We start from the raw sequence: 16,793 nt of genomic DNA, 5'->3' as shown, positions 1-16,793 counted from the left end.
GTTAGCATGTCTTTTCTTTTTTTTTTTTTTTCATTTTTTTCTTTTTTGGGATCTGTGGATTAAACACAGTGCCTTATGCATGCTAGGCAAGGGCTTACCACTCAGCTACACCCCCATCCCCTCTTTTTCTATTTTTTAACCTTTCTGTGTTATTTTATTAATATTATAGCTTTTACCTTTTGTAAAAAGCATATACAATTTTTACACCAGTATGGCAATCTTCACCTCTTAGTGAAATATTATGCCATTTTTATTTAAGATAATTAATGACATATTTGGTTCCTTCTTGCTCTCTTACTATTTTTTTCATTTGTCACACTTATTACTTGTTTCTTTTCATTTTCTTGTCTTCTCTTGGCTTAATGGAGTTTTATTTATTATTATTATGCTTTCTCCCTTTTACTACTTATGCATTATTTATATCCCTCTCCTCCCCCACACTCAAAATTATTAAGAGAATATATTTACTATTCTCTTAGTAGCAACTCTAGACTTTACAATATGCACCCTGGGCTTCTTACAACCTAGTGTGAATTACTATTTTTATCACTTGTGAGGCAAGATGTCCTTGTAGACGTTCTCATGGAGGTCTATACCATTCTGGTCTGTTGGGGGTTGACATAGGTCCTCATTATTTGTAGAGATTGACTTCCATTGGCTTCCCCCAGGCCCAAGAGATCCAAATTCTCCTACAGTTGGGCCATTCCCCTTTTCTTGCAGCCCTTCCCATTTCAGATCATTAGTCTTCTGCCTCTATGGTCTGGTAGTCAGACATCACCATATCTTAAACCTCCCTCTACAAAGGAGGAAAATATTTTTTGTTTTTCCATGATGTGCCAATAGAAAAGAAAACAAATTAGCTTTTTTTTTTTTTTTTGTGGGACTGGGGTTTGAATTTAGGGCTTAGTACTTGCAAAGCAGGTGCTTTACCACTTGAGCCACTCCTCCTGTCCATTTTGTTCAAGATATTTTTTGGAGATGGGGTCTCATGAACTGTCTGCCTAGGCTAGCCTTGAATTGCAATCCTCCCAGTCTCAGCCTCTCAAGTACGTAGGATAGTTTCTTGGCTTGGCGCCGGTGGCTCACACCTGTAATCCTAGCTACTCAGGAGGCAGAGATCAGGAGGATCATGGCCAGCTGAGGCAAATAGTTCACAAGACCCTATCTTGAAAACACCCTTCACAAGAAAGGGCTGGCAGAGTGGCTCGAGGTGTAGGCCCTGAGTTGAAGCCCCAGTACCACACACACACAAAAATAGTTTCTTAATCAGCTTATCCTGACACACCTACTAAAATTATATTAGGTTTTGTGACCTTACCTTGGGATCTAATCATAACTAATTACACATTTCCAGGAGAAATTAATTCTAAGTTATAGACAGACTTTAGGAACTTTGGAAATCCAATATATTCTTAATATATATTCTCTACATACTACCATTTTTCTTATCTTTCTTAATTTTGGAAAAGAAAAATATTGCAGAGATGAATAACAAGGGTCATCATAACTATAATAATACTCAGGTCACTTTACTTTCAAGTTTTGCTTCAACATTAACATCAACAAATGAAATAAACATGAGGAAATACACAATCTCTTGTCAAATGGCAAGATGATTTGTGCCTTTAGTTTTCTTTGCCAGGATACAAATGACACAGAGATAGAAGTAAATATTTCCCCAAGATACACTGTGAAATTAAAAATACTATTAGAAGCCAGGCTCAGGTGGCTCACACCTATAATTCTAGCTACTCAGGAGGTGGAGATCAGGAGGATTGTAGTTCAAAGCCAGCTCAAGCAAGTACTTTAAGACTCTATCTTGAAAATGTCCAACACAAAACAGGACTGGCAGAGTGGTTCAAGTGGTAGATCTCCTGCCTAGCAAGTGTGAAGCCCTGAGTTGAAACCCTCTGCCACAAAAAAAAAAAAATATATATATATATAATGTTACATTTATTCTATTTATACTATTATAAATACAGATGTAGGTAATGTTTAATTTAGGAATTATATTTTGGGTGTTGTAGATCCTAGGCCAAAAAATGACAATGTGGTGGCCTGGTTTAATAAACTATCACAAGGGTACATTGGGAAGATCTCCAGGGATTAAATGGTGGTAATTTTTATCTAGATCATAATAATCATGGCTTTTGCTGAAAATAATTGTGCTGACTGCTTATTTATCTCCCTTGATACCATCAACTTTCAATTCCAAGGAGAGTCAATGTGGTTGAGACTTCTTACTGTTTCCCATGCTCACTAGCTTTCTCTGGACCTTTCACTCTGAGGTCGCAGGCAAACCTTAAGATGTTCTAAGACTAAATTGAATTGAAAGTAATTTTTTTCCTCTAAAACCCCTTCCTGGTTTCCAGAGGTGGAATGATTTTTGTTGTTTAGTTTCTTTGGACCACTATTCCCATGTCTGGTTCAATAAATACTGGAGAGAAGGCAGAACAATAACATAAGGTGTCTGTGTGCTGTTATGGAGCAATATCAAAAGAGCACTTTATTTTTCTAAGGTGATTCTTCTAAATAATACAGCTATAGCTCGGTGCCCAGGCACTTGCCTAGCATGCACAAGGCCTTGGGTTCCATTTCTGGCACCACAGAAAAATAAAACAAGTCTGGTAATGATGAACCAAGCAATTCCATATTCTTAAAATGGGTTTTTTAAATGTGCTTTTTACCCCATAAGACATCTTCTGTATTTAATCATTCAAGAGCTGATTATCTAGAATGTATCATATACAGACATGCTATTTTTTTTCTTTTTTCCTTCTCCTGCTAGATTTTTGGCCATTTCACAGTTTGTTAGTATTCTCTCCCTGAGAAAATAGCAGCAAGTGTAGCTCAATTCATATCTTCAACTTTTATATAAAGGTTTTGTAGGAAGGGTTATGATTGTTGATTAATACATCATTTTTTAAAGTGTTTGACTAAGCTCTGCTAGGCACACAAGACAAATTAAAGTTTAAGGCATTGAACCTGCTCCTATAACACTTGTAACTGAAGAAACAAGATTTGTGTACCATAAAGTCAAATTCTAATGAAGACCACTATATTTAAAGGACATTATAAAAGAAGTTGGTCACACAACCATACTGCACAAGACTCATAGTACTTTAGAAAAGGGAGAACGCAGGGTAGGTTGATGAAGTCATTGTGGAAATGCTCAGTAAATAGTGAGAATAGTGCTAGTTATCAAAGAATGAATGGAATTTCAATATAAAGAAGAAAAAAGAAAGAAAATTCTGTACTAAGAAAAAAGCCTGGAATTTCAGAATCTAGAGTCCATATATACCTTTAAGTGGAATATTTCAAGCTTCAAGACTAGCATAACAAACTCTTCTGTTCTCCCAACACAGCTCTGTGAAATATGAATTCATTGTCATATGTGCTTTGGGCCCTTTTTTGTTTTTAAAGTAGTACTGAGGTTTGAACTGAGGTGCTCTACAACTTGAGCCATGTTCCCAACCTCCCTTTTTTTTTTTATTAGTAGAGAGACAATACTGATTGGCTTTATCTTCTGCATGCTCTGTCATTATCATTCTTCCTCAGCACAAGTAACTATTATCCTGAAGACAGAGTTTATTATTACTATGAATATTTGAAAATGTTTATTACACGTGGAAATATTCAGTACTTTGTCATGTGTTTATACATAGTGTAAATAGTAGCATACTTTATGTATCTTCTGCTATTTTCTTTTTCACTCAGTATATAGCTTTTGGATGTTCTAGTTCCAGCTCTGGCTCATTTATTTGCAGAGCTGGGGATTGAACCCAAGGCCTCGTGCATGTGATCTAGCTCATTTAACTAGTATACAGTATTGCACTTTGTGAATCCACAATTTACTTATCCATTCTCAGGTTGATGAACATTTAGGATACTTCTGATTATTTTTGTGTTGTAGACAATACTTCAGTACTTCATTTACATGTCTCTTTAGGCATGTAAGGGGGAGTTTTGGGGAAATATATGAAGAAGTAGAATTGTTGGACTATAAGATATGGGCATCCTTAGCTTTGATAGATCTTTTTGCTTTCCAGCGTGGTTGTACCAAGTTATAGAACTCTCAGTAGTTTACAAGAGTTTATCTTTGTATTGGCATTACTACACCATAGGCTTGGAACTGCTGGCATGCCCTGGAGTTAATATTGCCTCTGAACTGGCTGTGCATGTAGGTGATATTCTGTGATGAGTCTTGCCATGAACCAGCCCAGCTCAAACCAACAAGGGCTTCAAACCTCTGGGAAGAACTGGGGAAGAGGGAAGAAAGGAATGGCAACAGTACTTGAGGGTTAGATGCACACGGAAACTCTGTAACCAAGGCTCAGTAGATATCAAATTGACTGAAAGTACTACAAGTGCTTTTGACTTTTACTTCTCTAAGATTCAAGTTCCCCATCTGCAAATTATTGGTGATAATAATTCAAGGAGTCATTCTAAAGATAAAATTATGTATATATTTATGTGTGCGAAAACATTTATAAAGAGAAATGCAAATTAAGTTATAAAAGAAAGTTGCTTCTGTGTTGTGATTTCTTAGATAAAACCTGGTAATATTTTGGTGGTTCAAAAGCATTGTGAGGGGGTCTGGAAGTGTGGTTCAAGAGGCAGAGTGCCTACTTACCAATAGGGAAGCCCTGAGTTCAATCCCCAGTACTGCCCCCCACAAAAAAATAAAAGCATTGTGAGCCAGGCAAGGTGGTATAGAGCTGTAATCCCGTAATTCCGGACACTCAGAAGGGGGAGGCAGGAAGTTTGCAGTTGAAGGCCAGTCCTAGCAAAGTTAAGAGACCCCCATCTCAAAAGAAAAATATAAAACAAAAGGTCTGGGGTTGGGATTCAAGAGGTAGAGCACTTGTCTAGCTTGTGCCAGGCCCTGCTTCAATCCCCAGTACCTCAAATAAATAAATAAAAGCATCGTGAGGTTTCTCATTGGCATTCTTCTTCTTGTAACCCCAATAAATTCCGGCATCCCATCTACCTGCTTGGGGTCACATATAAAGATACATAGTAATTGAAAGAAGATCTTCTAAATTTTACTTGCAGCTCTCAAAGAACATCAAAAAGGAACCCATTTATTGTACAAAACCAATTTGAATTCCATTCTATTCTCTCTAGTTTCAAGCGTAAACCCACAATCTCTTTCTCTAGTAACCAGTTTAAGGTTTTTGTTTATTTTCTCCCCTTCTTGCTTTGTCTCAACATTTTAAAGGTTGACTTAGTCCCTCTCTGGCCAAATTATTCCCTTCTCTTCTTTGCCCAGGTGTCTGCTATCCATTCCTTAAATTCTACATCTCAAATATGTCAAGGAAAACGGGAAAACACTTGCCTGGGGAAAGAATGAATATTCATTCCTTTAAAAAACATCCCACATACATTTTTGTCATGGATGGCAGTAACATTATTTTCCCTTTGTGTAACATTTTTTCCTTTTTGGTAATGCTTGGGATTGAATTTAGGGCCTCACTATTTTCACTTTGGATGTTTAAAAAACAATATCCTTTCCTGTTCATTTTAATTGGCTCTTTTTTAGAAAACAAGTTAGCTTACCATTGCTCTGTGCCTCACTGAGAGGTCATAACACCAACTATTGTCTCTATGTTACTCAAACTTACCCTCTTGCACATTGTGTCTAAATCTGTCACTACCCGTATAATAGTTCCTTGAGTGCCGTCTCCTCTCCTTAGACTCAACATGCCTATATGTGAACTTGCATTTGTTCCCCATTTAGCTTCCCCTCAGGACTTCCATATTTCTAGTGTTGGCATTCCGGAAGTACTTTCATTGGCCAGGTGTGGTATTAACAAAAGAGGAGGAGAATGAGGCTGGAGAGACTAAGAGGCTCGCTCCGCATAGAGAAAACAGAATGCACTCAGATTTGCACACATGGTGTTTGGGGTTTATGTGGAATATGTATCCTTAGGTGAGAGGATACATGAACCCTAAATATTGGCGCCAGCAGGGTAACAGTGTTCTTTTTTGGCATTACAAGTTCGTGGAAGTGTTTCCAGACATTGAGACAGAACTAGATTGCCTGTATGCAGCTCCACGCTTATGCTTAAAAAGGTTCTTCACAAAATTCATGTAGGAGCTTACCCATTTATAAATAAAATACAAAGTAGCTGGGAGATTTTCATGAGTTTCCTTCCTTTTCCTCCTTTTACCATGAGAACAATTATTCCATGCCACATGCTAAAACTATTTTGATGGTATCAAATGCTCAGCTGGGAAAGTTCATTCTTCCAGACCCTAATTTATCACAGAAAGCATCTTTAAGACACTAGAGGGTTAGGTCCCAGGCTGAAAGTCTTATTCTAACACTAAGGGGCCATATATAGATCTATCTTTATTATTATTATCTTTATTTATTTTTAGAGCATATCTTTATTAGCTCAGACCCAGAAAGTGGATCCCTTTCCTGGGGCAGAGAGCTGGATCAATTTGAGAAATGGGTTACCTTCATCACATTGCTCTGGGAATACAGTGTATAAAATAAGGGAAAATGCCAGACATGGTATTTGAATACTTAACTGAGCATTTATTTCTAGTTTTGATCTGTTTTGGTCATGAAAACTTGAGGTCTAAACTGCATTAGTGGATAATTTCTAGATTATGAGTTGCCTGCTTTGCTTTACAACAAGTTTTGTGTGTGTGTGTGTATGTGGGGCGGGGAGCAGAGTCCTCTTAAAGGACCGATAGAAGCAAACAATAAGGCTTCTGAGGTAAGGCCACCAGGGTAACAGACTGGGGCACAGTATATGATAATCTACTCTGGAAACACAATGTTTGTAACCACTGCAACTATATTCATTTTGGGCCAGCTTGGTCTAGCCCACAGTGGCTTTAGTCTATATTTTGGAAGTAGGATGTGGAACAAGACCCCTTACCTGGGAGCATCTGGGAGGACTTCCAGAGGAGAGCACAGGAACTCTATCCTCTAGCCTATCATGGAATAACAGATGTTTCTTAAGACAGAGTCTTACTCTGCAGACAAGACTAGCTTGGAACTCTTAATTTTCTTGCTTCAGCCTCCGGAGTACTGGGATTATAGGCATAAACTACTGACGCACTGCAATAATCAGGAATTTTTATCAAAAAGATTATCTCAGCCATCTCTCAGTCTATCTCTTACCCAGTCTGTACTTCCTTACAGTTCCTCAATATTTTGTTGTCTTTTTCACACAGCCTACATCCTCAAGGACTGGTTGCCTCCAAAAAGATCATTAAAAAGAAAAAAAAAATCAGTTACCGAGAAGGATTCAGATTAGATTATCTGTTTGTCTTTTCAAGATCTCACTTGGTAGCAATACTAGACAAAGGTACTTTGTGCTCGGTTTTGTTGTTAGTGATGTTATATCTGCCTGGTGATGGGAAGATGATCCCTATCTGATAAATTGTGAACAGGATAGGAACAGCAGGAAAGTATGAGAACACCATTCTTCTCTTGGCACTTTATGACAGTGAGGGTTCAACAACACCAGTGATGATGTGATTCAGTTGTTTTGTTTTGTTTTTGTTTTGCAGTGCTGGGTATTGAACCCAGGACTTCATGCATGCTAGGCAAGTGCTCTACCACTGGGTTACACTTCCAGCCCTGGAGCTGTGTCCTGATCAGGATCCAGGAGCCAGGTGGAAGATGAGTATTATGTCAATGATAATTATATTATCTGGGCACTGGTGGCTCACGCCATGAAACTAACTAGTTGGGAGGCTGATATCAGGAGGGTTGTTGTTTGAGACCAGCCCAAGCAAATAGTTTGTGAGACCCCACTCCAAAATAAACAGAAAAATGGACTGGATGTGTGGCTCAAGTGGTAGAGTGCTTGCTTTGCAAGTGTGAAGCCCTGAGTTCAAACCCCAGTCCCACCAAAATAATAATAATAATATCAATATAATTAGTATTATAGTCTGAATGGCAGTCTCTGGAACTGGGCACTACAGTGACTTTGACTTTGTTGTAGGCTAGAAAACATTGAATCAAGGTTAGGCTACAATATAGTGGTTAGATAACAGGTAACTATAATCTCCATGTGGTCAACATTGCCCAGACTGAATTTGGAAACATGAGCCCAATTCTTAGTCTCAGAGTTTAAAGACATGATGGGGTCCAGATGAGCTGTATGGAGATCATGATGTAAGAGAAAGATTGGGGGATTTTGGAGAAAACAAGACAAGAGCAGAAGAGAGAATATGACCTTTACTGACATCAGTACTGACTTCCATAATAGCAAGTCCAATGCCACATTTATCTCCCCTTTCTCAGTCTCTCTTTGACATTTAACATTGTTGATCCAGTTTCTTTTTAAAATTTCCTCCTTTGTTTCATTCACACCATTTGTACTAGTTCAGCAGATGGTAGATTAATTAGCAGTATAAGACACTCATCTGTGGAAACACCTGGAAAGGATTAAGAGGAAAGGAAGCAGGAGTAGGAGGGAAGAGGTGAAGACTGCAAGAAAAATTGGGAAGGAAAGATTGGGCAGGAATGGCCATACCTAGTCATTGGCTAGAAGCAGGGAGACCTCTGCATGAATGCTATGTCAGATCCCAAAGGTGTAGTGGCTAGAGGTTGTCAGCCAGTCACACTCTTCACAGCAGGTGCTTCCCTGAAGGCAGTCCTGAGGGACTACCTATAGCTACCATGCCACTTTGGTCCCATGTATTATGCGGGGCCCACCTTCCTGGCCTTCCTTCCTTTTCTCACATCCTAAATTCTAGGGTTCTCTTGGATCCCATTTTCTCCCATTCTATATATTTTTCCCTTTGAGAATTCATCAACTCACAATTTCAAGTACTACCCTCACCATATATTGAACTCCATATGTTAATCCAGGCCACTACTTCCTCTCAGCTGGCCTACTGCAGCATTTACCTAACTGTTCTCCCATCACATCTCCAGTCTTACCATCTCCAGTCCATTCTTCACACTGCAGCTACTGGGATATTTCTAAGGCACAATTAAGGTCATGCTTTTCCTGTGCTGAAAACCTATCAATAGTTCCCTTTTGTTGACTTCTGTGCTCCTGCATAGACTCCATGCAGGAGACTGCATAGACTCCTGCATGGTCCTTGCTGACCACTTCAGCCTCATCTGTTAATCACCCAAGCAGAACTACTTGTGGCTCTCTGTAGCCTTTCTACCCTCTGTGTATTAGTTTTCCATTATTATAACAAAATAACCAAGGCAGACTAACTTGATAAAGAAAGGAGGTTTATTTAGTTCAAATAGCATAGCACTGGCTCTGGTGAGGGCCCCTGGCAGCTGGAGGTAGCAATCACATCTCAAAACAGGAAGCCCAGGAGGCTGGGCTCCCACAATCCCTTCTTAAGGCACACCCTCACTCTCAATGACACAAGGGCCTCCCATAGGCCCCATTTCTTAAAGGCTCCATAACCTCTCACGCTGCTTCCCTGGGGACCAACCCTCTAACACATGAATCTTTGAGGGACAAACCACATCCAAACCTCAGCACTCTGTGTGGACCGCACCTTCATTCCTGCTTAATTCTCTGATTGTCTTTTAGGTCTCAGCTTAGATGTTCCTCCCTCTAAGATGTTTCTACAGGGTACTGAAACACAATTGCAAAACACTGGAATATAATGAGGGTCAATATTTTACATATCAGAACTTCTCTCAGGAAATGTACTTGTATGAAACGGAAAGGAAAACTTTGATAACCAGTTTGCTGTGGTTGATAGTCTTCCAAGGGACATTAGAGGTAAACATTCTCAGCCAATGCCGGTGGCTCAGGCCTGTAATACTAGCTACCCAGAAGGCAGAGATCAGGAGGATCATGGTTCAAAGCCAGCCCAGGCAAATAGTTCATGAAACCCTATCTCAAAAAAAAAAACCCCATCACAAAAAGGGCTGGTGGAGTGGCCCACAGTGTAGGCCTTGAGTTCAGTTCAAACCGCAGTACAGCAAAAAAAAAAAGAGGTAAACATTCTCAATGCAGACACATCAGACACATAGACTCCCCACCCAAACCCTAGGACTTGGAAAATGTGTGTGTTAAAAATGGGTGTTTATATCAGTATCCCTGGGAGCAATATTGACATGGAGTGTGTGTGTGGGTGCGGGGGGGGTGTCAATTATATTATGATTGGGATATTTTACTACAGGACTGTCCCACACAAGGAAAAATTGTTACACCCAAAATGCTAATAAAACCTTCATTAAGAAACAGTGTTAGGAGATATGCAAATCTAGGAGCTGAGCTGAATTGCTTAGAATAAACACAGTGGAGGCTGAGAACAGACAACTGAGGACTGACTCCCAGCTCTACCCAGTCTCAGATAGAGCTGTCTGTCTCAGCTGTAAATAAATGTTTTGTCATTTTCTTTTTCTTTTTTTGTTGGTGGGGGGATGCTGGAGATGGAACTCAGGGCCTCATGCATGCCAGGCAGTGCTCTATCACTGTGCTACCCCACCCTCAACCCTGTAAATTAATGTTGAGTACGTATGTTTAAAAATATTTGTTTAAAGAAAATAAAAACTATACATTAGTTTGAAAAGAGCCAAAATTTTCAGCCCAAGGGACATATAATATCTACCGTGGCTCTGCTCCCCCACATTTCTTACTGTAAGGTGAGTACCTGCAATAGTCCCAACTTGAGTGTAGGGCCATGCCCTACTACATAAGTAGAATTTAGTATAGTGTTTGACACATGATAGATGCTCATAATTTCTTCTGAATGATGACTCCCCAAATCTAAAAGTAAGCCCTGAGATCCTTTCTAAGTTTCAAGTCTACCTATTTATCACTAATCATACATTTCCAGTTAACCACTTCAAACTTAACAGGTATAAAACAGAATAATCTGCTTCGATCCAGTGTTAACCCCCACCCCCAAATAACATCAGTTCCCTTAGTTATGGCAAATACCAGCACCATCCTCCTAATTGTCTAAGCCAGAAGCCTGCATGTCATCCAGGTCTGCCTGGTCCCTCACCTCTCCAAGCCATATTGGAAGATATTTTATCTTCCAATTATCAAGGTGCTGGAGTGACTCAAGTGGTAGAGCACCTGCCTAGCAAGTGTGAGGGCCTGAGTTCAAACCCCAGTACCACAAAAACAAAACCAGCACCAATCCACCAATTATCTCCTGGACTCTGTCCTCAGCCCTCCTGGTCTTCATTTAGGGTCAATGATACATGTTCTTGCATTGTTTCCTAAAGCACATCTCCATCCCCATCCTCATTGTTATCACCCTTTAAAACATTTTTAAGTATACTCTAAAAATAGTAGTTAATATTTTTGTGAGCTTACTCTGGTACCCACACTACTTTAGCATGCATTTTCTGACTCCTCCTAACAACCTTAGTTTGAAATAACTTCCTGAGGTAAGGGGACAGAAATAAGATCCAAACACAGGTAGCCTGGCTCAAAGCAGTGCTAGGCCAGGCCATGGTCCCTTCTGGAATTCTCTGCTGCTTAAGAGATGATAACCCAACTACTAGCCACATCAGATGCCAATTCCTAACTTTTTTTTTTTTTAAGTATAACCTTTTATTTAAGGATATTTGAATTTTTTATTAATGAGGTTTTGGTAATCACTTCACAATGTATACACATATCAAAACATCATGTTATACACTGTAAATATATCATTTTTATTTGTTAATTATACTTCAATAAAGCTAGAGAAAAAAATTAAAAATTAAAAAAAAATCTAGCCAGGCACTGGTGGCTCCCACATGTAATCCCAGCTATTTGAGAGGCTGAGATTAGGAGGACTCAGGCCAGCTAAGGCAAATAGTTTGTGAGACCTACATCTGCAAAATACCAGAGCAGAATGGACTGGAGGTATGGCTCAAGTAAGTAGAATACCTGCTTTGCAAGTACAAAGCCCTGAGTTCAAATCCCAGTCTCCCCACTCCCTGCAACAAATTTAACTTTTTAGCATCACTGCTACTCCCTCCTCCTGTCCCCACCGTCTAGGCACACACAGGTAACTGTTTTATATGCCATGTTATTTCACATACATCTCTGTGTCTGAGTCTCCTCCTTGGTTGATGGTCTGGTTGTAGTCTCTTCGAGTTAAGGCTTGCTAAGTATTCCTTTTCAAGAGCTGCTGGCATATTGCAAATGTGTGTGGTGGTTATGTTAAATGGGGAGGACTGAGGTCAATAAGCCAAAGAAGTGGACCCATTAGAGGTCCCATTAGAGCAGGGGATGAAGGAATCCCTAAACTAAGAGCCCATGTACAACTGACTAACTGATGGTCTGGATATGCTGGCAACTGGGGGCCAGTGTCCATCTTCTTAGCCTGTGTTCTCTGCTGTGTGATGCCTACATGGTGGTGGTGGGGGAGGTGCCTTAGGGGGCTGGGGCTGAGGGACCCTCCTCAGAGTATACCATCTCCTTTTTGTCTGTCTGGCAAACTCCAATACATTCTGCAAGGCTCACTTCAGCATCATTCCTAAGTCTTCCTGTTAGCATTAATGCTCCTCTGTGCTCTCATTTTGTAAGGCTGGCTTTTCTTCCCTATGCATGCCACCAGAATCTAATAATCATCGCTTGTAAATACTTTACCAGCAAATTTAAATTTGGAAAAGAGACTGGTGTTGGTGGCTCACACCTGTACTCCTAGCTATTTGGGAGGCTGAGATTGGGAGGATTGCAGTTCAAGGCCAGCCCAGGCAAATAGTTTGCCAGACCCCATCTCCAAAATTACCAGAGCAAAATAGACTGGAGGTTTGGCTCAAGCACTGAGATAAAACTCCAGTCTCATCCCCATACCCCCCCCCAAAAAAAGAAAAAGCGAAAACATAAATTAAAAGTATTAATTACAGGAACACAGATTTTTGTTTAGCATAAGAGAAAATGTTTACAGTATATCATAACTGGATATGGTGACGTATGCCTACAATCCTAGCACTTGGGAAGCTAAGGCAGGAGGATGGTTCCAAACCAGCCTGAGCACATAATAAGACCTTATCGCAACCACCCTCTCCACCAAAAAAAAAAAAGGTATATTGTATATAAGCAGAGAACAGACTAGTGACTGAGATTGTGACTTTTGGTGTTATACTGCCTCTGTTCAACATTGAGCCTTCTGAGTAGCTTAATCTTCCCATATCTCCAGAAAATGGAGAATATTTTTGTGCGAATTAAATGAGAAGTACTTGGCTTAGTTCCTGGCATCATGTAAGCACTTGGTAATGTTAAATATTACTATTTTATCTACTAGTTACCATGGACATTCCCTGACACTATCTCACCATGAAGCGGATTGCACAGCAGTGCCTTTCCCTTTTATGGAGGGTATTTGGGCAACAGTAAGCCAAGGAGAGATGCTGTAAGAGTAATTCCTGAGTCGAAACGATTAGATTACTTGTACGCATGTTTCTAATCATAGAAAAAGGAAAGCCCTTTCTCTACGTCAAGGAAAGTGTGATCATTAGTGTTACTTTTAGCAAAGTAGAGGAATAGCAGAAGGAGAAAAACATTGTATTTGGCTGTATGACTATATCACAAGGAACAAAATATTTTATTCCTTGTGAGCAGTTAATTGCAAGAGCCCTTCTATTTATGGTGTAACCCATATGGCAAATCAGGCCCTTGCATGAAAATCTGTCTCTTTTCAAAAAGGAGTCGTTTGGTCCTGCCAAAATGGAACAAACAAAAGTTTAAAGACTGTTCCAGCCCTACTGAAATGTCTTTTCCCTTTGAAAGAAGTCTATTGGTGATGTAAATGCAAAGTTATCTGCACAGATGATAATCCCAGCAAACAAAACAGTGAAACCATTAGAACTTTGTTGGGCAGCCTTCACTCCTGAGAATTTGGCTTTTGAGAAAGAGCAGAGCTGGTTAGTGTTTGGGAGAGTTGGCTAGGTCTGCTTATCTGAATCCTGGGCTAATTAACTGCATGTTTGGCCGAAAGAGTTCAAGCAGTTCCCCAAATGTGGACCAGCTGAAGGCCGGCCTGCACGATGGGCTTCCTGCCAGGGAGCAGGATCGGTAACCATGGGATAGCATTTCTAGTCAGGACTTTAATTCTCAAGATGCTAGAAGTTTCAGGTAGATTTATCTAGAAGAAACCCAGTGATATGCACCTCCGAGGGCAATAGTTTAAGTGATGCTCTCACATTCCTGATGCTTTAACTAAAAAATTAGACAAATGGAAGGCTATTTGTATAGGTACCATTTTCCAATATGTTTTAGTCAGTACACAGGGTAAACAATTTCTTTAAAAATTTAGTAAATATGCAATTTTACTGTAAGAGAAATGATTGAAAAGATTTTTTAAAAAGTCTAATACAGTTAACTATTAGTAGTTTGCTTGACTATTACTTATTTATATTACCCTTAACAGGTTTGAGGAGACCCAGTTTCTCAGGAGCCGCCAGGCATTAGAGGAATATTTGTAGTTGGTGGTGTGTGCCTAAAGGGATTAGGAAAGCATTTCTGAAGCAAAAATCCAACGTGGTACTGCCGAAGTGGCCATCCCCACGTTGATTAAAGCTTTGGGAAATGCCTACTGGACAGTTTATGGCGAACAGAAAATTAATGCTTCAGTATCCACGGGCTCTCTTGAACAAGTATTTCAGAGCTGGAGCTGCTGTCCATAAAGTTTGTATGTAAGGCTGGCAATCTGTCTCTTGAGCAGGGTGGAGCCTTCGGTAGAGAAGGTAGCAGCTAATGAGCGTCGGGATCATTACGTAGTTATCTTTCGGGTGCGAGAATGGATCTAGTCCACGCTCCGCCCACCACCACATTTCCTTGGCTAGGTGGCCTGACAGCTCGCGCAGCCTCTAGGTAGAGGTCAATCACCGCTTGGGTTCTGCACTGCTTGCCTTCCACGCCCTCCACGCGTGGTGGTGGGCGGCAGCTGGGCGTTTCCACCGCCCCCCAGCATCCCACGCCCTGCCCGTTCCACGCGCCTCCCTGGCTGCCTTCCTGGCCTGCCTTCTTTTGCACTCTGGCAGGCCAAAAACCGAGTGTCAAGTATTACAGCAAGCACAGCTCACTTCCTCGGGGGCTTTCCTCACGGGGTGTTGGGCCACCTCCACCCCACAGACCCTGGGGCACTCCACTGCCACTGCATGTATCCTACGTGCAGTTGCTCCTAAAAAAAAAAAAAAGTTTGGGAAATTGTCTTGCAGTTGAACCTACACTACCTGTTTAGGGCTGGGACCAGGTACAGCGCGTCCAACTTTGTGACTAAGGGAATGAGAAGCATAAAGGGGACACTGTGTGCCTGTCCGTCCCGCGGTCCCTGGAGCAGGCAGACCCAGGCCAGCAGCGCGCTGCGAGGACCCGCGGTGGCTCTGGTCCTACGCGGACCCGCGCGCCCCCAGCCCGGCGGGCGTGCGCGGAGCCGGAGCGCGTGCGCGCGCGAGCCTGGGAACGCTCCCTCCGGGATCGCGGCTGCGCAGTCGGGCGGGAGCCGGGAAAGGGAGGAGGGCGGAGGAGCGGAGTGAGGGGAGGGACAGGAGCGGCGAAGGCGGAAGCCATGTTGGAGCTTCACCCCGAGCGAGGGGCTGCGAGCGCTCCCCTCTCGTTGTGGGTGTGACCCGGGCTCAGCGCGGCAGCGGGGGGCGGGGACGTTAGGCCGGTCGTCGTCGTCTGCGGCGGCGCGAGGGGAGCGGCGGCCGCAGCGTGGAGTCGGGCGATTGTGACCGCCGGGCGAGCAGGGGGCCGGCCGCGGCGCACACTCTCCGTGTGGCCCCCTGAGCGCCCCCCCTCCCCGGCCCGGGAGGGAGGCGGGGGGCACCCGGGGCCCGCCATGAACCCCGGCTTCGACCTGTCCCGCCGGAACCCGCAGGAAGATTTCGAGCTGATTCAGCGCATCGGCAGCGGCACCTACGGCGACGTCTACAAGGTACAAAGCGGGGGGCCGCGCGCCCCTGCCCCCTCCGCGGGCACGGCCCGGGGTGCCGCCGAGCCAGGACTCGGGTTCGCGCTCCGGTGTCCGGGAGCCTGGCCGCGGGGGAGGAGGAGGAGCAGCGGGCGCCCTGGCTGCGCTGCCTGCGGCCGAACAAAGGGCCAAATGTGTGACCCGAGACCTGGGGTCCTCACCTGGGCCGCCGCCCTGGACGCGGTGTTTTGACACCTCCGGGGAAGGGCGGCGCGGGCGGCGGGGCTCTCCGGAGTGCAGAACGGCGGTGGGCGCCGCGCTCCGGACGGCCGGGACTTGGCGTTTGTCAAACCTGCGAACTGCTCGCCAGCTGGCCTGGAATCCTCCCCTGAAGGTTGGGAGCGGTTGCCCACCCAGCCTGCTGGTCCTTAGGGCACCGGGCACCCTGCATTGAAGGCCCTCAGCCTTTAGCCTCCTAGCAGTTCCTTTTAATTTTCCAAGTAATGACTTTCTTCTGTAAAAGAGATCGTTAGCATTTTTTTTTTTTTGGAGGCAAGAGCAACTTTGTTTTCTCCAAGTGCAATTGAATTGTGATGCTTGTTTTTCTTAGCGAGATAGGAATGAGCTTTTAATTGTTTTTCAGTGAATTGAATACTTAGTAAAGGTATTATTGGTTTGACAAGGTTAGGAGTCAACGTCTAGGAGGAGGACAGCATTGTGTCCTATAGGGACCACTTCTAAATGTGGGAGGAAAATCACTCTTCCCTGGCCAGCTCAACTCTTGGCCTTGCAGAGACTGCCAAGGAGCGAGGAGATGGTGCCAAATGTGGCAGCAATCTTGATTTAGTTGCAGATCTTCTTACTGGTGACTGAAGTTGAACTCCTCCTGTTCCACTGAACACCTGAGGATGCACAAAGAAACTTAATTTTATGCTGGAAAGTTTAGTCATAACTTTGTTTTGCCCACGTTCAAGTGCTAG

At 42.6% G+C, this 16,793-nt stretch overlaps 1 protein-coding gene across 5 annotated transcripts in view; it reads left to right on the top strand.

The window, feature by feature from the left end:
* Window positions 1-15,438: 15,438 nt before the first annotated feature.
* The window catches only part of Map4k3 (mitogen-activated protein kinase kinase kinase kinase 3), a 170,476-nt gene continuing 169,121 nt past the window's right edge, over window positions 15,439-16,793 (top strand). For 2 of the 5 annotated variants that reach the window (XM_074049547.1, XM_074049546.1), the window contains exon 1: window positions 15,442-15,837. In XM_074049547.1, the coding sequence (XP_073905648.1) occupies window positions 15,742-15,837 (96 nt within the window). In that variant the 5' untranslated portion in view covers window positions 15,442-15,741. Of the gene's footprint in view, window positions 15,838-16,793 lie in introns of all 5 variants that reach the window. The other 3 variants (XM_074049551.1, XM_074049548.1, XM_074049549.1) reach the window with 3 other exon arrangements.

This window comes from Castor canadensis, chromosome 12 (assembly GCF_047511655.1).
Source record: "Castor canadensis chromosome 12, mCasCan1.hap1v2, whole genome shotgun sequence".
Classification (NCBI taxonomy): Eukaryota; Metazoa; Chordata; class Mammalia; order Rodentia; family Castoridae; genus Castor; species Castor canadensis.
The sequence above is the reverse complement of the archived record's forward strand: the minus strand, read 5'-3'. Positions and strand labels throughout refer to the sequence as shown.